Source organism: Petromyzon marinus, chromosome 18, assembly GCF_048934315.1.
Source record: "Petromyzon marinus isolate PM22_M1 ecotype Great Lakes invasive population chromosome 18, UKy_Petmar_22M1.pri1.0, whole genome shotgun sequence".
Classification (NCBI taxonomy): Eukaryota; Metazoa; Chordata; class Hyperoartia; order Petromyzontiformes; family Petromyzontidae; genus Petromyzon; species Petromyzon marinus.
In genome coordinates this window covers 508,383-533,009 of record NC_133684.1, presented here as the reverse complement: position 1 = coordinate 533,009, position 24,627 = coordinate 508,383, and the positions used below count along the sequence as shown (strand labels likewise).

The 24,627-nt window shown below is 42.1% G+C and overlaps 1 protein-coding gene across 1 annotated transcript; it reads left to right on the top strand.

Moving 5' to 3' along the window:
• Positions 1-757: 757 nt before the first annotated feature.
• LOC116943519 (polycystin-1-like protein 2) lies at positions 758-19,606 on the top strand. The gene is made up of 14 exons (XM_032956422.2): positions 758-909; positions 1,086-1,176; positions 1,318-1,430; positions 2,543-2,779; positions 3,929-4,412; positions 5,670-5,761; positions 7,234-7,485; positions 9,427-9,597; positions 9,847-10,001; positions 11,154-11,306; positions 11,847-12,321; positions 13,349-13,493; positions 13,822-14,038; positions 15,519-19,606. Exons 1-13 carry the CDS (start codon positions 805-807, stop codon positions 13,995-13,997), a joined length of 2,649 nt encoding a protein of 882 aa, XP_032812313.2. The 5' UTR covers positions 758-804; the 3' UTR covers positions 13,998-14,038; positions 15,519-19,606.
• Positions 19,607-24,627: the final 5,021 nt, after the last annotated feature.

The following is a 24,627-nucleotide window of genomic DNA, read 5'->3' as shown; positions in this document are numbered from 1 at the left end:
TCAAAAGTCCGGGCAGCAGCAGCAGCTAAAACCTTGAGCCAGCGGCAGTGTGCAGTGAGGCGAGATTGAGGGACGTGTGATCATCCATGGGGCAGGCCGCCAAACGATGTCAGAGTCACCGCTGAGCTGCGTGATATCTGCAGTCAGGGGCACGGTGGCATACAAGTGACACCTCTCCCACAGTCCCACTGCTCCCGCTGGTACTTGTCTGACAGCTGGAGACACTCAACTATGGCTCATTTGAAGGCCAATGTAGACAAATTATTATCAAGTCTTCACCCCCCCCCCCCACCGTTTCCTATGCGCACATTATCAGTAGACCCCCCCATATGCAAGCGAAGGCGTTTGGATGAACCCCACTCCCTCCTCCATGCGTACGTACTCAATGGATGGCCCCTAATCTATCGCATATTTAATGACGTTCTGTAGTGATGTCTGGATGAGACGATCAGCTTGCGTGATTTAAAATTGAGCTAATTGTGGTTTAGTATCGAATAGAAACGATTCAAATATTTTGTATTGTACTGTACAGCTAATGTTCGGAACATAATAGTAATGTGTACATAATGAGACTGAGCTAGCTGTTATATTTACACATACTGCAGTCCCAAGAGCTCCGTTTGAAATGATTTTAAAACGGACATTTTCACTGCTTTTTCACGAGTGGCATTTAGCACGCTGCCCCTCCGCTTCTATTATTAGATCTTGCTTTGAAAAACGTGCTTTGTATATTTCTTAGATTTTTTCCAATGTGTTCTTTTATTACATCTTTAAAAGGTGACAGCAAAGCTGATAGAATCACTGATGACGTCAACTGTTCCAATGAATAATGTGAATGAGGTTCTGCAATACACAAACTCGCTAGGAGCCCTGGCAATGTCTCCGTCTGGATTCACAGTCGACAACATGGTAAGCAACGCTCATAGGCCGTCTAATTTATAAACCTCATAAATGAACACTACGAAACGTTTAAAACTGTAAAACTCTTAATTCTTACATTAAGTAACGTGCTATAGTGATCTTAATATGTATTTACATGAAACTTTGTCAGTGGATGTTTCTGCATTTCCTTTGTGACTTTTAAGAATGCCATTGTTCAAGGAGCTAAGACTGCCGTGGAACAAATGGAGAGGCTCGTGCACGTGGGGAAAGCCAGCCTGCTGAAAGTCTCTGATGGTAAAAGGAAGCACTCTGCATTGCTTCACATTCCCACGTTCCAAGTTCACGAGGCGCGCTTGTTTAAAATCTCTCTCTGATGGATTATTGTAGGGTTAGACAATTATTTACGCTGTGAGCTCATGGGAGGTGTTTTGACAGACGTGCTGCGTGTGGTTGGAGGTGCTCTGGAAATATCCCTCTCATCGACGCAGCATTCCAACAGAAGCCCAACGAATGGCTCTCGAGCGGAACCTGCAGGGGGCATGCACATGGTGCGTGGTGAATACACGTTCGACGACAGCTCGACATGTCTTACAATGAGTGTTCCCCTTCTCCTCCTTCTTCCTCTTCTTCCAATCCAGTACCTTTGCACAAGTCACTGGGTCCACCGCAAGCAGAAGTCCACCCCTGTGGGCGATCACACCCCGCCTGTTCCCACGGCATTACTCTTCATCCCAGTGCCTCCTCCTCCACTCCATCAATCCGTCTCTTCTCTGTCGTCCTCTGCGTCTCGTATCTTCCACTCGCGTCGCCACATTATTTTCTGGATTCTTGTTTGGTGGAATTCTTCGGGAATCAGGACAGCATGGCGTCGTGTGAGTTCCACAATTCTCTATGATTGGTCAATCGATTTTTAAGTCTCTTCTGATCTCTTCATTTCTTATTCTATCCAACATTATTACTCTGAGGTGCTGCAAATGGATGTCATCTACAGTCAAGGGTACCACTGCATTATTATTTAAGTCATATGCAGTCGCCGTTAGTTCTCAATACACAACATCACAGAGGTAACATAGATAAAGCAAGAGCAACACTGCCACCATGGTTAATTCGTTCACCTTTGCTGCATTGCATTTACACATTGTGGAAAATTGGAATAATTTAGTCCCAACATGCAAAGCGTGAAACTTCTGCCCAGCGATGCCAGCCATGATTCTAGAACACAGGACACAAGCGAGCATTGAGGATGGTACCACCTATAATTGGGGGCACTCACATTCACACATTCAATGTCAAACTGCACAAGTGGTCTCACACCAGAGCTTGGAAGTCAAATTTCAACCTTGACTTAAAGGTTTCGTGACTGCAGGAATTTATATTCTTTGGGTCTTTCGGTAAAGTCACGTAGATAGGTTCAAAGAAAATAACAAAACAACTACGACGATTCGATCACAACACAACCACTTGTGTTGCGATCGAAACGTCGTAGTTGACTTTACCGAAAGATTTCAGCTGTGGAATTTCCCGTGACATCTGGCACGACGAACGAAGCGATGGTGAGATGTAGAACAACAAAGGCGCTACAACCAGAAGTGACATCGGAGAGCTATACAGCACGTCTGTAAAAATCTACACAACGGTGATGATGTTTTGTTGTCCACAGAACGCTGGCTTTGACGACCTGTTCAACACCTTGCTGCAGGTAGGGAAGCTGCAAACTGAAAAGGCTGTGCCAGGAGAAAAGCCAGTTTCTTTAAGTGCAGGCCCCGTCTCAGCGGAGATACAGACGATCGCCGGTTCTAAATTGTTTGATGCATCTTGGAAGACGGTGGAGGCGAAAGCCTCCCTGGAGCCCAACGTGAATGGCACGGTGCAGCCCACAGACAAGGTCAACGTTCAGGTATAGAGAAGTGAGAAACACCGTGTTTCGGTTTCAAGTGTCACCTCTGGGCAGCGTTGGATGAGCATCGTTGATCCCATAAATGATGGCGGACGGGCTTCCACTAGAGGGAGCTCTAGAGAGCCCTTCTGGAGGGTATTTGGCCTACTCTTCCACGCTGGTCAGATGTTTTGCAAAAGGTGGAAGTACCCACACTTTACACCACCACAAGCAGCCTGCCACTTAACTTACTATGGTGTACCAATGTATACTGTTGGATGGACAGAGGTGGTGAGATTTAAGAAACCCACCTTCAGAGCAATGATGTATTGTACTTATAGAAGGCAGTACAGCAAAATAATATCTTACCTTTCTTCAAGTGTTTTCCCATACAGATTGTATCCAGAAACACATGTCTCTCTCAAACACTGAAAATACAGTTTGGTAAAATATCCCAAAGTTGGACCCTCTATGAAATGAGTTTCTAAACCCTAAATGGGTTTCCCGTGTAAACACAGAAATAGTTTTTTTAAATATATTTTACTGCAGTATACCAAATGTACTCCGTGATGCTATTGAATATCAATGTTAGAGCATAGCTGAGAGCAGGGCCAATTGTAGGAGAAGCTGGGGTGGGCCATGCACCACCAGATGTCGCTTTCGGCCACCCAAGTATGCTCTCCTGAGTGGTGAATCACTGTCACGGTGCACCCACACCACGGCTTTACTACCTCCCCCAGCCCCCCATCTGAGAGTAGCTGGAGCCAGCTCTGGCTCAGTGCTCACGCAGCCGAAACTAAGCGCCACCGAATGTACAGATACCAGGATACGTAATACACATTTCGGTGACATAACAATAAATGATGAAATAGGCAAATCATTTTATTATAAATCACATTCTGTGACTATAACGGTAGAATTTTGAAGGAAGAGTAATTATTTAAAAGAAAACCATCGTCTGCTTTGCATCCACATCTGTAACCATGTGTTAAAATCACAATAATTAGGTAGTTTTGTAAGTGAAGTGTAAAACGCCACACACAGCAGCATAACGTAACGTAAGATGAGTTTGGCTTGGAAATGCAGTTCATAAGAGATTATTCAACAACTTTACATAAAACGGGTGACGTAATTGCATTTATATTAATTTGATGTTTTTGTTTCCTGAAGATTTGGTCTTTCAAATCAGATCCACTGACGACCAACAATGGCGCTGCGCCAAATAGTGCGGTGGCCAGCTTAAAAGTATCCGTCACAAAGAAGGACTTAAACATAACCTCTGCCACAATCACCGTGGCGAATAATGGAGATGCAGCAGGACAGGAGATCGAATTTTTCCTCAAGCACAACGAAACGCTTTGCGTTAAGAAGCTTACTGTGCACAAGCCTGGGACGGCAGTGATAATGGAAGTGCTTTCCAGTGGCAGCCTAGTGGAAGGGCTTGAGATTTTAGTATGGCAAGGCAAGTTGCCTGGACTGGACCCTATAACATATGACCACCACTTCATGATTCAGCTAAATGCAGTAGCCACTGATGAAGATTTGTCCTCAAGGAACAAAGCGAGTGACGTTCAGGACCACAGACCAAATCACTTTTTTATCCCCAGCAGCGATACGAACGCAGGAGAGTATTACATTGGCCTTCGGCACAACGGTGAGCATTGTACGGGAAATGCGTAATAACTCCGTGTTATCTACAAAGGCTACACGTGGAGATAGCGTTGTCATCTGTCACAAAAGTTCACGATGTTTTTTTCTCATTTTTGCACAGTAAAGTAAGCGTATTTGTATATCTGTTTCACATTAAATATGAGACTATGTTATCGTTTGTGATTGCACATTACAGGCTTTGTTTTGTTGGCTTAGTGCCATTCATAATGAGGCTCTCTTGCATATTGTGGCGTTGCCAATATGTGCAGTGCTAACTTTAGTCTTTCTGCAGGTTTTATTGCTTTTTTCTTTTATTCTGCACATGAATACCAAACGAGGATTCTGGCAAACATCCCAAACAAAACCCTTGTGAAAAAGTCTTGAGATTCACTGAGGCATTTCTTTCTAAACTAAAGTGATTTTAGAATTATCTAAGCCTTAAAAAATGCATATACATTTTAGCTTTATTTATGTGCATATTGTTTGTCCACAAATGGTCCCTAGACTAGGTTGGTGGAAATCCTGGGTAATATTGTGTTCCTTTGTGCACTGTGGGTGGTACATTTGACCCATATACCGGGACTTCAATTAAAGATAGCTTTGTGACCTCTAGCATCTTCACCTTTAGTACCCAGCCTGCACAGCCTGCTGTCATGTTTACATGTTCTTGGCATGGTGAATTAATGGTCACATTCCTTTGCCGGTAATTTAGCCCCAAAAATTCCTGGGGAACTACTGTGTGCATGAACGTGGCCACACCGGTTGTGGTGCCTTGGATTTCTTGATCGACAGGTTCATGCCCCAAGAAGCACTTTCACTCTTTATTCACAGTCTCAAGCTGGCTAGGTGGTTCAGTGGCAGAGCGAGTGGCTTGCAATCAGAAGCTTATGAGTTCAAATCCTGGTTATGGCTTGACTCGGCCCATCATCCCTCTGGGGTTCATAATATGATTACCACTTTGTGGGGAAGTCAACAGTGGTTGTCCGATGGATAGACTCAGCCCTGCCATAGTGATGTGTAATTTCCACCAATGGCTCAAGGCGGTGAAGAGGATATGAGCACCACCTCAATGTTTACTTGAGCAGGAAATTTATTTGACTTTTTGAGGGAACGTTACTTCTCAAGCATACGCCTCCAAACAACTGTAGGGACGGAATGTCGTGATATCTCTCCAAATGCTTTGTGGGTTTTTTTTCTTCTGTTTTGATAAATATCCTGTATACTGTGCCGTTTTATGTTGTGTTGCATCCTGGTTATGTAGGTAGTAGTGGGTCTGTCAAGTTGAATGTGTGGACAGCTGCCTGCAAAATATGGGACAGTGACCATAATCAATGGAGCTATGCCTTGGCACGTGTGAGTCGTCATTCATAAACAATGATTGTACAACATCGCATGTATTGTGTGTTAGCAATTCAAGAGAAGTAGTGAACACATTGCTCTGTCAGTTGAACACGAAGGCTTTCGCGACCAATATCCATAATACAGTGTTTTTGGGTTAGATCGAGTAAATATTTAAATGTGTCGTTAAACCCGCCACCACCCGACACAGCCAATTAGTAAGGTTTGTCACGTAAACAGAACGTGCCAATTCGTTACATAAAGGAGTATTGTGCTCACTCTTTGTTTTTTTCTGTAAAGTCACGTAGAAATAATACAAAAATAAAAATAAAATGATATAATAGCATACGACGTTTCGATTGCAACACAAGCAATCATCATCAGGTACAGAAGAGCTAAATTTAAGAGAGAGAGGAAACACATAACCGCAGATATATATACAAACCTTAAGTAGAGGGAATTAACACAGACACCAGGGGACACAGAGAGAGATGGAGCAATACTAAATCAAACAGGGTTTAGCAAAATTTGGAAACTATATAAAGCAACACAGACGGTCGGTTAAAACACAATTAACGCATGGTCTTGTAGATTATGCTCTGCGTTAATTGTGTTTTAACCGACCGTCTGTGTTGCTTTATATAGTTTCCAAATTTTGCTAAACCCTGTTTGATTTAGTGTTGCTCCGTCTCTCTCTGTGTCCCCTGGTGTGTCTGTGTTAATTCCCTCTACTTAAGGTTTGTATATATATCTGCGGTTATGTGTTTCCTCTCTCTCTTAAATTTAGCTATTCTGTACCTGATGATGATTGCTTGTGTTGCAATCGAAACGTCGTATGCTATTATATCATTTTATTTTTATTATTTCTACGTGACTTTACCGAAAATAACAAAGAGTAATTCCTGCAGCCACGAAAGCAACCAATCAAGTACTGTACCCCTTTATGTAATCATTTATTTTTCAGAACAAATATGCATTGTGTCGGTTCACGTGTCTGGTTATAAATAAAGGATATGGAGAGCAATGATAATTTAAAAGTAAAGCATGTTTATACTGCAGGGACGAATTTGAACCAAAACTCAAGTTGTACTATTGAATGTTTTTTTTTTATTACAGTACAAGGTAATGCTGCAAACATCAACATATAAAGTTAAACACAACAGCCTCTCACGGTAGAATATGAATCGTCCAAAAACCAGTGTGAAAATATGTCTTAAGATTTCAATGCATGAATGAGAACATTTACAAAATTGAGTCACTACTGTGCTAGGTTTGATTACATTTGAAATGTTGTTTCAAGTTCTACGCCTGCTATTACAAACACATTGTTGTTATTATTACTGTGATAAATATTGTTGTAAAATAATGCTTTTTCTGCATTCAGTTTTGTTTGCTTTGAAAATAAATTGCATTCGTCCATAAGAATGCTGCAATGTTAACCAGTCATCGTGGCAGTGATAAATTCACACGAATGTATTGTGTTGCAGGTTCATTCTAGCACAACAGTGCACAGAACTGTGTGTGAGTTCAAACCTGACAGTCGTGTCAACTTTGGCAAGGAAAAGGTCTTTGTGGGGGCGGAATTCCTGACTCCAAACGCCATCGATTTCTCCACCGTCTTCTCAAAATTTGACCTCGTGTCAAATGGTGCCGTGTTTTCCACTGTCATAATGATCGTTCTGCTTTACTTGTTGGTCTTACTGTGGGCAAGGAAGGCGGATGAGAAAGATAATGAAAAGGTACAAACTCCACGGCTGGTGTAATGTGCTTGATAATCATCAGAACAGTTTTGATGTATGTATTTGCCTGTGATCAAATAACCTGGAATGCACGCAACCTCGTCTCATCTCGGAAACTAAGCAGAATTGAGGCTGCATATTGCTTGGATTGGTGACCACATCAATGCGTAACCAGGTTGCCATCGGGCTCGTGGGGTGACGTGGAGAGCAGAAAGCTTCTATACTGGCACATTTCCACCTCCTTCATCCACCAGGCCAAATAACCGTCACGACACACACTGGGATGTGGGGAGGCCCTTAATCTTCAGTGGATTAACTCAAAGCCTGTACATGTTACACGCACTTATAGCTGAGCTATCCAATGATTTAAGTACCATACATCCATTAATCTATCGGTTATCTGTGCGAATACTTGACTAATGGATAAAATGAATATAATTAGCAAAAAAAGTGTCTGTGACATTGATATCCATGTTGTATCATCACATAGCTTTGATATGCATTACTTTCACCAATTTTTACCCAGTCTGGCCAAATATACGATTCTCAGAATCAGAATATTAATTATACTGGAGCAATCCGATGTGCTATAAAGCACTTTTTCACAGATGTCCACAGATTCTTAGTATGAGACCCACGAGGTCAGACAATAAAACTAGGTCAGCCAATAATTTTCAGAGACACTTTTTGGGTTAAATTCAGGTTACTTGGGGTTAAATATACCAACCAATGACTTAAACAAAAAGCTACACTGGCGCAGTTTTATTTTTTTGTTTTATGGTCATCTACTTTATATTGCAAACAGATGGCACAAGCTAAAAAAGTTGGAATTGTGAAATGCTGAATATTAGAATATCACACATTTTAAACTTTCATTGCACTTCATGAGTCAGTTTTAAATTCCACAGGGACAAATATTTTAACACACAGTGCAGCACATTGTTAATTTTATTGCCAAATAATATGGAATTCTAGGGCTTAGAAGTAAAAATATTGCTACAAGAAAGGGTTATAAAACAGTGATGTTAGGACAGCATTTGACTTAACGCAGTTTCTCCTAACAAAAACTATGCACGCCCAACACGTTCAACATCTCTGCCCATGGTGCATGATCTATCTCTAGATGTGTATACACTGTAATGTAATGATTGATTCCGTATCTTAGTTAAGATATGACTCCACGTGTGACGAAGATAACCGTTGCACTTGAGCCTTTTAATCACCTGTGCCTGTAACACATTTATAAAATACAATCACAAAGCTAGTGCAATTCCTACAGAATTTTACAGGACGTGACGTTATGTGTGAAAATGTTATAATTATCATCAGCTCTAGTAAATCCCTCGCAAGATGAATGCTTCCCCAAGCCACCACTATCCTTCACGGCCCTGCGATTCAACAAACCACCCAGCAGCTGCACTCCCTTCCTGTGGCTGTCACTCGGGGTTTATTCTCGCCCACCACTCGTCTTGTCCAAGCAAAGTTATTTTCTTCAACAGTCAAAATTATGTCTTTAACCTGCATATGTCCTCCAACCCATGTGTTCCTCATTCTGTCACTCAGTTTCATCCCAAGAATGCCATCCCTGCATGCTTCTTTGCACGTTTGACCTTTAGTTCCATCTTTTTCATCAGCGTTCAAGTATCTGTTTCGTATGTGATAGCAGGTATGTTTCCAGGTAATGTTTGAAAAACATTGCCAGTCGGTGCTCATTGTCGAGTTCAGCTTTACAAGAGCACTCCATCCACTTTCATCCACCACCTCTTTATTTCATCACATTGGTATCCGTCCACTTTAAATCAGTGCCCAGGGTATTCATATCCTGGCGTGTTTCAAGTTGTGTCCCTCTGATGTATCTCTCGCAGTGTTTATATAATTTGTTGCACGTAATGTTTTGCTTTGCTCTGATATTTAACGTACAAAAAAACTTCCTTCTCGCAGAATACGATTCTGTGTCTTTTTGATGAAAAAGACAAGTACTCGTGTAAACTGCTCCTAAGAATTGCGACAAGCAACAAAGCAAGCGGCCGTACAACGTCGCCTGTGTCTTTCATCCTTCATTATGAAAAGTTTGATTCTGGAATTTGTGAGCTGTCCCACCCATTGCTAAAGGTAACCATGTTGCTCATTACAACTTTATACAGTGAATATGCATACAATACTTTTGTATCATTTAACAATGTCAAAACAATGTGCTTCATATTATGATTACGCTTTTAGGTACACCGTTATGTAAAAAAAAATAACCTTTTTACATCATTTGGATTTTGTAAAAAAAAATAGTGGAAAACCTGGGGTCATTTATACCATCAATACTTTGCATGCTTTTTACTGAGCGTGAAATTGTTGTGATATTACCAGGAATTCAAGAGGAAACAAGTGTACAACTTTATATTTTCAATGCCACACTGCAGTGGCAAACCAACGTGCATGAAAATATGGCTGGGCTGTGACGGCCACACCGTTCCCTGGAATGTCAGAGAAGTTTCTGTATTGGATTTGCAAAAAAGAAATGTGTGAGATACATTATTTGGCCTTTTATATCACCAAGTGTTGTGTGAATTGTGTACAGTATGACAATCATTCTTTATGCTTGTATTATCATTTATTGACAAAAAAAATGATCTTCATGAAAGGCATGTCATTATCTAGTCCAGTATGTGTTTAGCCTGCAAACACTCAGTGTTGTAACTTGCAGCTTTGTTGACCACACAAGAAGAAGGGTCACGATATGGCAGTCAGCGTTAATGATTTTGCCTGAGCATGCGTCCAGTAACAGACTCATAGAAGCTTGTGTTGGAAATGTTTTGTTGAATAGCTGCACTTAACCATTTAATTATTTACTTACATCCCTTTGCCAATCCACTGCTGGATGAAGGCCTCCCCATGCCATGTGGGGTTTGTTAGACCACACTTCACAATTCTGGTCCGTGCTGGTTTGTGAAAGGGGAAGGGGTGAAGTGATGGTAACAACATAACCGGGATATAGTTTGGGGGGGGGGGGGGGGGGATAGAATGATATCTTCTGCATTTCATATACATCCTGTATAATAATTTACATTTATTTGTAAGGCGCCTTCCACTAATGTCCACCGCAATGGGAAATAGAATTGTTGAATCAATCACAAATCCAAATCATTACAATTAATTGAATTGTGGAAGTGAATCATTATTCCCTATATGGTGCATTTTAGCAAGTAGCTCTTAACATCTACTACTGTATATTATTACTGCATGAGGAGCCTCAAAGTGTTGTGTGAGTGATGAATATCGGTATACTTGCACAAGCAAATATGATGAAAGTATCACGGCCTCTGCATATACAATACATCCCAGCCAGGTACCCAGTGGAAGTTGCCACTCAAATGTCTAGAGAGCTGTAAATATTGGTTGGCATGAAGAGATGGGCTGCGTCAATCAAAAATATGTGATACTTACTGTGCCTGATGCAAGCATTGCGCTCAACAACAATGTATGACCACCAGTAAGTGTGCCAGCCTTGCAGGAATGTCTAAAATAGTTAAAAATGATCATCTTATCTGCGTGGTATAATAAATGCATTGTTTTAAAAAAAATATTGACATATGAAAGTCGGATGTTGCACACTGTTTTTGCGAGAGACAGGTAATTATCGCCATGTATTACTTCGTGCAATGTTTTTATTTCAGGTATACCTTCCGTGACAAGACGTCAACGAAGACAGACATCACTATTGGACTGAACGGCAAAACGCTCGAGGTCGCAGACGACTCCACACATTTCTCCAACCAGAAGTTGGCCTCGCACGCCGTCAAGACCAATTTCACAGAAGGGCACCTGTGGTCAGTTTAAGCCCACCACTTCTGTAGAGATATTTTAACCTACTCTTTGGTTTTATTTTATTTTACCTACGTGACTTTACTGGAAAAAAACAAAGAGACTGAATCCTTGCAGTCACGAAAGCTTCAAATCTAGAATATTTTAACCTGTTGATTGACTGATGCGCAATATATCTAGACTCATAAAACCAAAGCGTGTCCATGCAGGTATAGTCTGTTATTAAAAATATATTATGGGCAGTGTGAGCTCCATCGGTAAAATTCTGCACACACCTGAGTGTCATCCCTCTAAAGCTCCACATGTCTTCAATGGCTTCAAAGATTACTACAGCAACAATAAATCTTACTGCGTAGATTTTCGCGGTTGTGCTGTCTCGCTCTCCAATGGGTTTTATGGCTGTACCGCGTGCTATGCAGCACGATGTCCAACGTTTCTCTCGAGAGCTTCGTCTTGCCGAACAACACTTGGAGAAACTCTAAAACACATCTGAGAGCTAACCAATACGTATTGTTTAGTCACATTTGTTAACGTTTTCGTTGTAGGTATTCTGTCGTCCTTCGGCCATTCAAGACCAACTTCTCCCGCGTGCATCGCATCTCCTGCTGCGTCACACTGCTCTTCCTCATGATGATCGCCAACGCCATGTGGTTCGGCAAGAAGCAAGCGGCCAGCGAGACGGGCGGCGGGGTCGCGGTGGGGTCGCTGTCTCTCACCGACATCCTCATCAGCCTCTTCAGCAGCCTGGTGGAGGTGCCCGTCAGCCTCGTGGTCGTGCTCATATTCCGCAACAGCCGCTCGGAGGGCGAGCGGCCCCCAGGCCAGAAGAGCTCCTGGAGGGGCCCTTGGCCCGGTGGCTGCAGATTCCTGGGATGGGGTCTCATTGTCCTCGCCGTCCTCAGCTCTGGCTTCTTCACGATTCTCTACAGCATGGAGTGGGGCCCAGAGAAGGCCAACCGCTGGCTCGTTCGATTCCTGACGACCTTCCTCATGTCTGTTGTGTTGATCCAACCGGTGAAGGTAAAAGGACAAAGTCTTGCTTTGAGAATGCCGTGTGTTCGTTTTGTCACTCGTGAGTGATCAAGTGCATACGATGAAAACAAATTGTGACTTTTTGTTTCTGAAAGACATAACCGATTTTATTTATAATTTTTGTTCCCATTTTCGTCTTATTCAGGAAGTCGGTATCAATGTTATCTCAGGGATAACGTTATTTTCAATTTTTTTACTGAAATATTTAGGTTGCTTTGTTGCGCTGCCTCTCTTTAAAAAAAACATGTAAAATCATGAATATAATAATTATATTAACTGCTTTTTGTGTTTCATTTGCTGTCCTTCCTCCACACCTTCGATTAGCACAGTTGGCTATGTACGGTGTGAAAGAAGTTCCACATACAGACAGGCATTATTATAGTAACTGGTACATTAACTATTGCTATTTTTTTTATTTCAAACGTAATTTTAGAAATCATTTTAAAAAGTAGGTAAATTAACCTTCATATATTTATTCTTACAGAACGGAACATTGAAAATAGTTCATTGCCACAACAATATACAGATCTGAATATTGTGATCTGCAAGCTCTATGGGAAGTTTCAGAGCGTTAGGATTTTGTATATTCCGTGTAAACATGGTAATTGTGCTCAGATGGACAATTTCCCAGGCGTAATTAAATTTGGTCCTGCACTTAATTTGGAAAAAAAAATGCAGTTTTGAGAATTAACCATCGGCGTGGCTGTCATGCAACAAACATGATTCTCATTAGCAGAGAGGGAAGGAATGGTCTCTGTAGATATGAGGTCATATAAATGAATCTCAGAGGTATCTCTCTGGTGTCCATTTCCGTGGGCTCTTCTCTAACCCCGAGGGTTGCACTCTTCCGCGAGAGATCCGAATCGATTCCGCATCTCCTTGCCCGATGCCGCCAGCACAATTGGGGGACAACATTGCTAAATAATATTTTAAAAAATCCCAGGCATGGCAATAATTGGCCTTTTGGTCCCCTTAAAGTTACATGAGTTTTTTTTTTTCTTTCTTGCTGCCACAGATTATTGTCTTTGCAATCATCAAGTTTATAATGTGGAAATGGAAGAAGGATACACTCAAAGAGGAGATGTTAAGGCCCTTCTCTGAGCATATTGAAATCATCTACAACTCTGGTCTCAAGGAACCAAACACCGGACAAAAGCAGTGTAAGTAAACAGTCGAACTAATTCGAGCGTGTGCGCGTGTGTTTGCTTGTGCAAGGATAGAGACATTGCTAACTGGCAATGAATCTTTATTTCTGCAACAACGGAGAGTGATATATACGTAACGAATCAAATAATTTCACTTGCAAAATTAATCAATGTCAACGTCGTTGTCTTATACAAAACAGAGAAATACTTATAGCAACACCGCTTATTTGTTTGACTTTCTCACCCACTCTTACTGGACATCTGTAAAAAAAGAGCTTTATGGCTCATCAGATTCCTCCAGTATAAATAAAGATTCTGATTCTCTTTCATGTCCGCCTACAAGCGACAAGATTGGCAATATCACTGAGGGACATCAATGAAGAGCAGGTCATGGGAGACGTGGGGCCTGCGTCGGGAGACACGGCCGGACTGCTGAGCGCACGTGACATCCATCACTCGCTGGGGGACCAGCCACAGCGGTCACGCGGTGACCTGGAGGCAGTGAGCTCCTGTGCCTGAGGCCACTCGGAGCATCAAGTCTCAAGGACCAAGAGAGCATGGTGAGAGATGACCACTTTGCCTTAAACGTGAAAAAGTGATGAATATTTCTCGCAAAGTATACCATTTCTAATACTGTAATTATTCCGCTCGTTTAACCAGGAAAGCCCGATCTCCATTCACACTTTCAATAGGGCCCTTGCCCAGTTTTCAAAGCGGCTGGTGATGTGTCGATACGTGTAATCTCAATTGAGTAATGTGCAGGTACATTTTAGCATTGGGATGTTAGGCCAATACCAGTTATATTGCACGAATTTGTTTTGCCATGCAGAACAGGGAGAGAATATTCCAACTCCACACAGAACGGCGTCCGAGTCTGAAGTTGAACCCAGCCCTTCTTGCCACCCAAATTAAAGAAATAATAAAGTATACAGTGCTCATTTATTTTCAGCATTATTAAATTAGACTGCATTCGACCTCTCGGGTTGTGTTTTCGGGTTATCCTGTGTGTTGTTTGGTATGATGTCTGACGTTTCGCTCCCAATGCTTCCTCAATCAATGTTCCAACACCTGGCACAACCTAAAACCACATCAGGGAGCTACGCAGGAAATACAAAGATCCCCCGTAGAACCTGAATAGATTGTTGGGACGAGTGCTGTGAGTGAGCACCTATGAAGGCCGGCACGGCACACGAGAGGGAGGGTGGCCAGCACCACGCCCGACCGCCTTTGTCTCCCCAGTGGCGATGTTTACACACCACATCAGGTACTCATTTGAGGCTGAGTCTACCTAGGTGAGGCCTAGAACCGGTTCAGATAATCGTCACTTGTGTTGGCCGTGATCGGGAATCGAACTCGGGTCGCCGAGTTCGTAGCGCACCGCAGGAACCGCGACACTACCGCTCCCCACAGCTGTGCAGCACAACCATGAACACCTATAAAGAGTGACTGAGCCATAGAATATCACAATCAAGAGAGCAGCAGGTTGATGGATGTGCATCCATGGGTCTAATCCCTGGCCAGGGTCCACGTAGCCCATTATCCCTCTCGGGTTGGATGTTTGTGGCTGGGTGGATGTCTGAGAATTCTGCACTGAACATGCTTTAGTGTTTAATGTATGCATATTTTAGTTCTATTGAAATGTATACCCAGGACATCAATATAAAACAGTATATTTTTCAGCACATGCACACTTCACAGTTGAATATCCATGCACTTTTATTTTATTTCAGCATGCTTGTGTTTTTAAAAGGCATGTCACCCACAAATATGCATATATTTACTACGTCAAATTATAAAAAAACACAGATTATGTGAAGGTGACTACGTATATATTGGCATAATGTACTGCATGATAATAAATTGTGTAATGTGTACTCTTCTCTAAAATGCTGTACTTAGATCGCAGTAAGATATAGTCATTGCTGATTTTCTTATTGAATGTTTCATATGATGGTCAATCTTTTGCCATGTAAACTGGTTTCAATTATATGGCCCTGATGAAAATGCAGAATGCTGTCTCAACTGTTGTTGTATGACCAGGGGAGGATCCAGGAAATCATTGAAGAAATGGCACATGAAGGCACCATCAAACAGCATTGAAAAAATAAATAAAACTGCGCTGAATTTTGATGCATTCCAGAATGTTTTGCCAATGATCCCCAGTGGAGGAGAAAAATAAAAAAAACATCTAGTTCCCAAAAGTTCCCAAGACATGAAAAAATATCTGCAGCTGGTAAAGACGTATTTAGCATTTGCCCACATACTGGTGGACTTTTTAAACATTAGAAATAAAAACAATACAAGGTCCATGCTTTTCCCACCATCCCTTTACAAGTAGTAGGAATGAAAGTTGTCGCACATATTGACTGATAAGAATAAGAAATCTAAATGGGCTTGGGCTTGGCGCTACGCAGTAACGGACGATGGCTGGTGACGCAGGCTAACAATGGAGTGGATTATACCCGTGGGCCACGCTCAACCGCAGAGATGGAGCGATGAAATCCACCCGTGTGTGGCCACTCGGTGGATTGTTGCATCGCAAGATCGTGCGAGATGAGGAAGTCTTCGTCCAGCCGTGGATAGATCACGGCGGATGGTGACTATGCTTTGTTTAACGGTATAGTTTAATCTGTGGAATGTTATAATATAATTAAAGTGTCCCCATCACTGCGTATAGATAGCTGTAGCACAACTCTGATCATGTGATATTAGGACATCAAATACTATATGTATGTTAAAGTTGTTACATATTATTCATAAAGACATACAATTTGTATAAATACCATTGCCAAAATGTAACATTAGTTTATCGAAATCTACAGTATTTAGTTTTGCCGAATTTCCAGGATCTCTGTGAGCTGGGGGACTACTCCGTCTCTGTGATCCGTGGGTTGTGCCTCGTGGTGTTCAGCATGATGCCTTCATCAGCAACTAGATTCCTAGCACGTGAAGCAAAATGTCAGACATATAGCGCAATCACAAAGACTCACCCGGTAGTAAATCATTCGCTAGGTTAAGACTTGGATTCAGAACATTGCAGACTGGGTGGACTTGATCCACAACTACCAGCTGATCTGTGATGTTGGGACCAGGCACGATGGAGGGATATCATTGGGACAGCCTGCCACCATATTGCCCCTGCGACTTCACCGTCAAACCAGTTATGGCAGATACAGAGCTTTATAAACTTGAGCATTGACAACATTAGCATAATGCGCATTTCCGGCATTCAATTCATAGTTGATTGTCCTGTACTGCTGAATGAAGGCCTTCCCACGCCGTGTCAGTGATAGGGGTTGTTTCCCCATACTTCACCACACTTCACCACAATGTTCAGTTCAGGTAGCGAAGGAGGAGCCCAGGACTGGTTCAGGTAACACTCCTCACTGATGTTAGCCTATATAGCAGCTCAGTGAGCCTTACCTGGTAAATAAAATAAGAAGTGGGATCCTATTGCCGTGCAAGCATCTGCCCTTTTCGTAAGTCAGTATCCACACACTCCTCACTGTACCCTTTTTAATCTCGTCAATCTCGAGTTGTGCGCGGGAGGCATCCAAACACTTTTCACTTCCTCCTCTCCGTCCCCCCCTGCCTTTGGCATCTCCATCTCTGTGTTGGGTCTCTCCTCATTATTACCTCCCCCATGGTTTTAAAAGTAAACTAAACTATTTTAATTTTACCAGGTAAAGCCCACTGAACTGTATAGCTATTTTTCAGAAGCGACCTGGCCACAAATGATAGCTCAACGAAGTGGCTTATCGTGTGGACATTTATAGTAGCCAACTACTCTTAAACAAACGCTCCTAAATGTGGTGGGGAAAACCGAAGGACCAGGAGAAAAATCCATGCGACCATGGGGAGACACGCAAACTCAAAATATACAGCAGCAGGCGTCGGGGTCACCATCGAACGCACGACCTCCTGTACACCTGGCGAGGGAGTTCACATCGCGGGACCCCCATGAGTATCTCTCTGAGGCATGGGCGTGCTCCTTGTAGTCACGTTTCTTCACCAGTTTGCGTTTCCTTATCGTTTCATAGACAAAACGTCACACAGAGAGCTGCATTGTGTCTGTGTGTTACAGCTGCATTGTGTCTGTGTGTTACAGCTGCATCGTGTCTTGTGTTACAGTCTCATTGTGTCTGTGTGTTACAGCCGCATTGTGTCTGTGTGTTACAGCCGCATTGTGTCTCTGTGTTACAGCTGCATTGTGTCTGTGTGTTACAGCCTCATTGTGTTTGTGTGTTAAAGCCTCATTGTGTCTGTGTGTTACAGCCTCATTGTGTCTGTGTGTTACAGCTGCATTGTGTCTGTGTTACAGCCTCATTGTGTCTGTGTGTTACAGCCTCATTGTGTCTGTGTGTTACAGCTGCATTGTGTCTGTGTGTTACAGCCTCATTGTGTCTGTGTGTTACAGCCTCATTGTGTCTGTGTGTTACAGCCGCATTGTGTCTTTGTGTTACGGCCTCATTGTGTCTGTGTGTTGCAGCCTCATTGTGTCTGTGTGTCACAGCCGCATTGTGTCTGTGTGTTACAGCCTCATTGTGTTTGTGTGTTACAGCCTCATTGTGTCTGTGTTACAGCCGCATTGTGTCTGTGTGTTACAGCCGCATTGTGTCTGTGTGTTACAGCCGCATTGTGTCTGTGTGTTAAAGCCTCATTGTGTCTGTGTGTTACAGCTGCATTGTGTCTGTGTGTTAGAGCTACATTGTGTCTGTCTGTTACAGCCGCATTGTGTCTGTGTGTTACAGCCTCATTGTGTCTTGTGTTACAGCCGCATTGTGTCTGTGTTACAGCCTCATTGTGTCTGTGTTACAGCCTCATTGTGTCTGTGTGTTACAGCTGCATTGTGTCTGTGTGTTACAGCTGCATTGTGCCTGTGTGTTACAGCCGCATTGTGTCTGTGTGTTACAGCCTCATTGTGTTTGTGTGTTACAGCCGCATTGTGTCTGTGTGTTACAGCCGAAGGCGGTGGTGCAAAGCTGTTGAGCATGACACATTTCCAACATGACACACTTGCCAGCATTTAATTGCATGCCTTGAGGTTAGAGTTTATCATAAACATTCTTGCGTGTTTTTTCTAATAATTATATAATTAGGCAATTATGTTTTGCTTGAAAATGTATACCAAATGGTTGCTTTCATTGGAGTTTAAGTCAGGCTTGATTCCATTAATTACAGTTTTTAAATATAAAGCCAGAGCCTGGCTTTAATTTACATCGCATGTTATAACTGTACTGTTTATAGGCAGCATATTTAATTTTGTATACACGCTAAATGCTTCTATCATATAAATTCGTTATTTAATAATTGTGTGGCCTTCAAAATTATATTGTTTCGAGCAGTTGTTGGCAAAATGTTAAAATCAAGATAAATACTAATAAATGTTACATTTAGAAGTTTGTATGGAATGTTTTAAATGTAATTTCTCCCAAGTTTTTTCGTGATTGTGATATCCACGTCATGTCATGAGATAAAGAATCCATTTAGCACTCACAAAGCAATCGAAATTCCTTCACAACAGAATACAGCCCGCAAAAGCAGACATCAGAGAGCCACCTCTAATCCACAGAGTAGAGGGCAGCACTGGATATAGGAGTAATGTTCTTAACATGATCAATCCAATATTTTAATTCTCAAAGCTGCAATTAGCCAGATTAAGTGCAGAACCAAATTGAATGTGATCGTTTTTTTTGTGCAGTCATCAGTGACCAGACTGAGCCCATCAGTTCACTCCACTTGAGAGCCATCAGCTTAACCACAGGCAGCTCACTGGATTTGAACGCAGCGTTGCCAGTTCAGCGTTCCGACCTCCAAGCCACCTGGCCATCTCAAGTATGGCAATTATTTTAACTGCTGCATTCACCATCATCATTACTACAACAAAAACATGCTTGATATCATTTCAACACAGTCCAATACAATATTCAGGATTTTGAATGGAATTCCAAACTCCAACCCGCTTCGTTGTGGTCCTGTTGGGTCAATGCGTGATTGTGCTGCACGGATCTCGCAGCCAAATGGATTGGCCGTGTGTATCGACATCTGCCTCGGTACACCTGAGCTGGCCAACGTGCACACACCAGGTGCACCCTGACTTATTGTGAGCAATTTCAAAGGTGGCAATCAGCAGCATACCTCAGAGGCATTACTCTTGAATGTGTTCACTGAGGTGAAAAGTATCGCGGACTGCACCTCTCCCCATAATTTTGTTATTGACAAATCCATGACAGTGCTATAGTTGAATGAAACTCATCAAAACATCAACAGGCCGATGCACACATCTACTTCATGAATGTTAAATTACAGGCCAGCCACAGTGCAGCTATGGCCTTGCAACCGAAACTATGGAGCATTTAGTAAACCACTGTAATCTACCCTCCTTCAACGTAGAAATAGCAGTAACAGGACATGGACTATCTCCTGAAGTCCTTTCGTGACTAGCAGACCTCAACATTGTCATTGAGCTCCTAAACAGTCTGCCACCTGCAAGAATATAATAATGTAATTATACATCCGTCTCACTTGTAACGTATTCATGTCGTGGCTACTCTTTACTCATTACATGTTTAGCATCCTGATATCTTCACTACGTGTGCGTATGTCCAACTAATTTCGCACCGTACAGAGCCAACCATGCTCATCGGAGGTGCGGAGTTGAAGGACAACAAACTAAACACAAAAATGACTTCTAAATTTTTTTGTTTTCAATATAGATTTAAAAGTGTATAGCTCAAGTGGACTCCTAATATCGGAAAGAAGAATCCACTTTCACCCCCACAGGAAGAATCCACTTTTCACCCCCACAGTTTTGCTTTAGAGTATGTATACAGTTCAGTAGTGTGTGACTGGCAATCACAAAGCACATTGCTTGAATATGGACCACTAATTTGCATTGATATATCATAAAACAAGGCAAACACACACACACACACGTCTAATTGACACTGAAATGAGTAATAGTTTATGAAAATGCCTAATTCAAATCTATATTGATAGGTCAAGTGTTAAATTATTCTGGAATTCGTTGTGAATCTATTAAACTATTTTTTGACTTCCAAAGCATGCAAAGTACACCTTTGTTGAGCTGGATTAGACTTGCTGCTAATAAAGTCTATAAATACATCTTTCCTCCCTTGTGAGTTCAAGACCATCAGAAACGGTTTGCGCTATTCTCGGCTCAGGAATGGAAAGTCTTTGACTGATGATGCCTCATTAAAGGCAGAAAAATTGCCAGGAAATGGCCTTCTCAGTCACAACGGTTTCCACCAATAGCCAAAAGTGGCGCCTATAACCCTGACCCGAAACAGAATGTCTCAGGTCACAGTTGGGCAAACCATTATCGTGACATTTACATCAAATGGTATTTAACCATGTACTGGCGTGTAAGCGGCATACGTTAATTGAAGTGCAAGACACGGAGTCATTATGAAGTAATATTGGCAATAGGTGGTGTTGAGACTATACAAAGCTGGCTAAACATTATAACAGAAGCCTAAAAAGTGGAATTTATGTTTATTTATGTTAAAATAGTAGAGTGCATTTGTTAACTTGTAAAAGTAGAGAGTGAGTTTGTCAATGTTCAAAATAACAGATCATTTATTTCCCTTAAGGTGGACATAAATCTGATGACAGCTGGCAATTTCACATACGTACCCACTTCCATAGCATAAATACACACCTTCATCAGGGTTTCTTCCCCTGCTTTGTGACAGGAAAAACAAATAAGAGGCAGAGCACGGGAAATTACAGAGGAAGTTGTTAAGCAAGCTCAACGGTCAAGGTTACCTCAGTGAAACGTGCCCTTTGACCGTAAAGAAAGAAAAACAGGCAATGTACTCGAAGTAAACAAAAAAAAGTTAATTAATATCAGGAACAGCAAGGATTCCTACGACAAGGGATGTGTGCAAAGATGGCCAATTTATTTGCGATAGACAACCATGTCACGTTGTGTGCCTAAAACTGGGGCCAGGTCACCACGGACGCTCGGGGCTTCGGTCTGCTCGGGGTCTCAGGTTGTGAGAGGCCCCCATGAACATGTTGGCCGCTTTATAATGGCTGGAACGAAATACTGTAGCACTATGATAAACCCTATCGTGGAATTTGATCATTAAAGACACTGCATAACTATATTACTACCAATTATAATTATGTGCCGAAATGACGTTAATTTTGTTCTTTTGGACTTTGATTTAGCTTTACTATTTATTTATCACATTTTTTTATTTAAAACTGAAGTTACCAAAGTAAATAACAATTAAGTGTTTGTCATTGGACATGGATTGTGGTGAAAGAGAGAAGGGAAAGAACTGAATGGCCAAAGATGGGACCCCAAAATCTAGGAACAGCCCCAGGTCCACGAAACACAATATGGCCCTACCTGAACAAGTGAGGGGTTCAGCCATGAATTTGGATGCTGAAGCTGTACTTTGATGAAAGCAAATAACTTGTGTAAAGCTCAGTGCAGCTTCATGGCAAAAGCAGGGCAAAATAAAAATCAGGCATGGGTGGAGAGACGGTCTTAATCTCAAGCCCTGAATAAACCAATACTTGATAGAATTGCGGTCCCCAGTTCTGATATCACCAGGACTATATAGTGGTCTCATGGTTTCTTTATGTTGATGTTGTGGCCCTGTTTGTGGTGGGTTTCATGGGCCACCCATTACTTCATTGGACCCCTATGGTCGTTTCTCGAGACAAACTGTTGTCTCAAAAGCATCGTGTTTCCTAGTGCACAATTTTTTGCTGGACATTTTTGAAAACAAACATGTTGCATTCGTGTTATTTTCAAGTTTAAAATAACCGTTTGGCAACAATTTTAGATTAATTCAGCACATTTATTGATAATAAAAAAAGTGTTTCTGGACGTGGACAAAAGTTTGCTTGCTTTTGGGTGAGGAAATGCATGCTTTATCCGTCATGCAACATATTACATTTAAAATATTGGATTTTTCGTTCCTGAAAAAGCTCCCTAGCACGTGGAGCAAAACGTCGGACATCGTCCCGAACAACACGTGGCACAACCCGAGCACAACCACGAAAGCCGACTCTGATCATTTAATATTTAGAACTTTTGGAGAAAAAAAAATCAGAATATAAGCGCAGAGTTGCATCAAACCTGTTACAATAGACCAGACTTTTGGTTCTTAAAATACAACTTTCAGATGGTTATCCACTATTGGCAGACTCGTGTGCTCTTTGGAAGTGTGACATGGGATCTGTGTTCATAGGCAGATTAGCCCTGTGTCTTCTACATAAGAGGATGTGTTTCACAGACACATAAGCAAAACAACTATGATTTGGCAGCAGAAAGGAAATATGCCTTCACTATATATCGCATGTTACTGAGCTTCCAGGTAATTGCATTGTTAACACACCAACAAAAACGAAAAGACTGTTGACATACAATTCCTATTTTTCATTAAGAATTTGGGAAGCTGCCGTCATGTAAGGGTTAGCAAACTAGACTTGCAGTCCAGAGTCCGCCGGTTCTATGTAATCTCTCTGCGCGGCAGTTGAAACAATCGCCAGGTTCTTACATCCCCCAGGCCTCTGTCTGCCCAGCAGTGCGTTGTTAATGCACAACGGTGAGTCGATCGCGAGGTCGCATGTCGTGGGGTAAAGTGTGAGTACTCTCACCTATTCTAAGACGTCTGGCCAGTGTGGAAGAGAAGGCCAAGTACCCTCTCTAGCGCTCCCTCTCGTGGAGGCGCTTCCTCCAGCAGTGGTGTGAACAAGCGATCTCAGTACTGCATGTTTCACCTTCACTTTTGATGCAACAAATATGCAAACGTTCAAAATAATAGATTGTACAGGACAACAGAAATGTACAGTATTTTTATAACGCTGAGCCCTCGGAGTATTGTTCTGTATTTATGCTAACCCTTGATGCGAAGAATATACGTTGTGGCTTTTCTCCATCTGCCATGTTTCGGGGTCTACTTGTGTGGGAGTATGGACACTGCAGGCCATGTGGAATGCATTAGTTTAATATTTACTTGCAGAACTCTGCATTTTGGCTCATTTATCTCCCCAGAGCTATTCCACATCCCCTGCAAGAGCCATTGAGGAGCTTCTGACACGTGTGCATCCATGGCGACCTCGCAGAGTTTTTACAAAACACTTTGATAGCTCATGGAGGACGCTCAGAGTGTGCGCTCATTCCCAGTGATAAGACGCACAGCTGCCGCCGTGCATGGACCCGGACCCACTTGTGCACAATCTCGGTCGTGGCGTCCCCGCCGCGAGTGTGCCCTCGCGTGGGTACTTCTGACTGACTGCCCTACGAGCACTTCTACAGACTTCTTGAGCAGCGAGAGTTTTACGACATTTAGCGTCATTAAACGGGAGGGATGTGTTACCTTTTTCGGCCACGTTATACACACACACACACAACTATGGTGTAATTAAGTTGGACTTTGTTTTAACTGAGAAATGCGCAATTGTGTGTAACACGTGTTTCTTTGATCCGTGTTGCATTTTGCCAACACAAACGCTGTTCAAGATTTTACTCGTGCTTTGCATTCATCCCAGGTGTCTCTTGCAAGATATTTACATTTCAATGGGATCTTACCTGGTTGAATAGCTATCAAGCTACTTTAGCATTTACAACATTCTTTACATACACCTGGGAGCCAGAAATCATTCTGAATGAGAGGGGGTCAAATACTTTTTTCCCTCATTAAAATGCATACCAATTTATAAAAAAAAATTGTTGTTGTTATTCTGTCTCTCACTGTTAAAATAAACCTACCATTAAAATTATAGACTGATCATTTCTTTGTCAGTGGACAAACGTACAAAATCAGCAGGGGATCAAATACTATTTTCCCTCACTGTATCTGTAAGACGCAGTCAATTTACAAAGTTTCATTCTTTTAAATACCGTATCCAAATGAATTTTCACATTCCTTTTGTTTACATTTTTGACAGTTCAGGCTTTTTTGTTGTTACATCATGCCGAAATTATTGTGCTGTACAATTGATAGCTCTGTAGCAGAGTCAGCGACGTGCCTCTGCTCGTAGAGCAGGGTGCTGTGACGTCAAATCCTGGTTCGTGGTTGACTCAGCCAATCATCCCTCCAGGGGGTCATTAAAGTGAGTACCATTTTATGGAGAAGTCACCAGCAGTTGCCCTATGAATAGACTC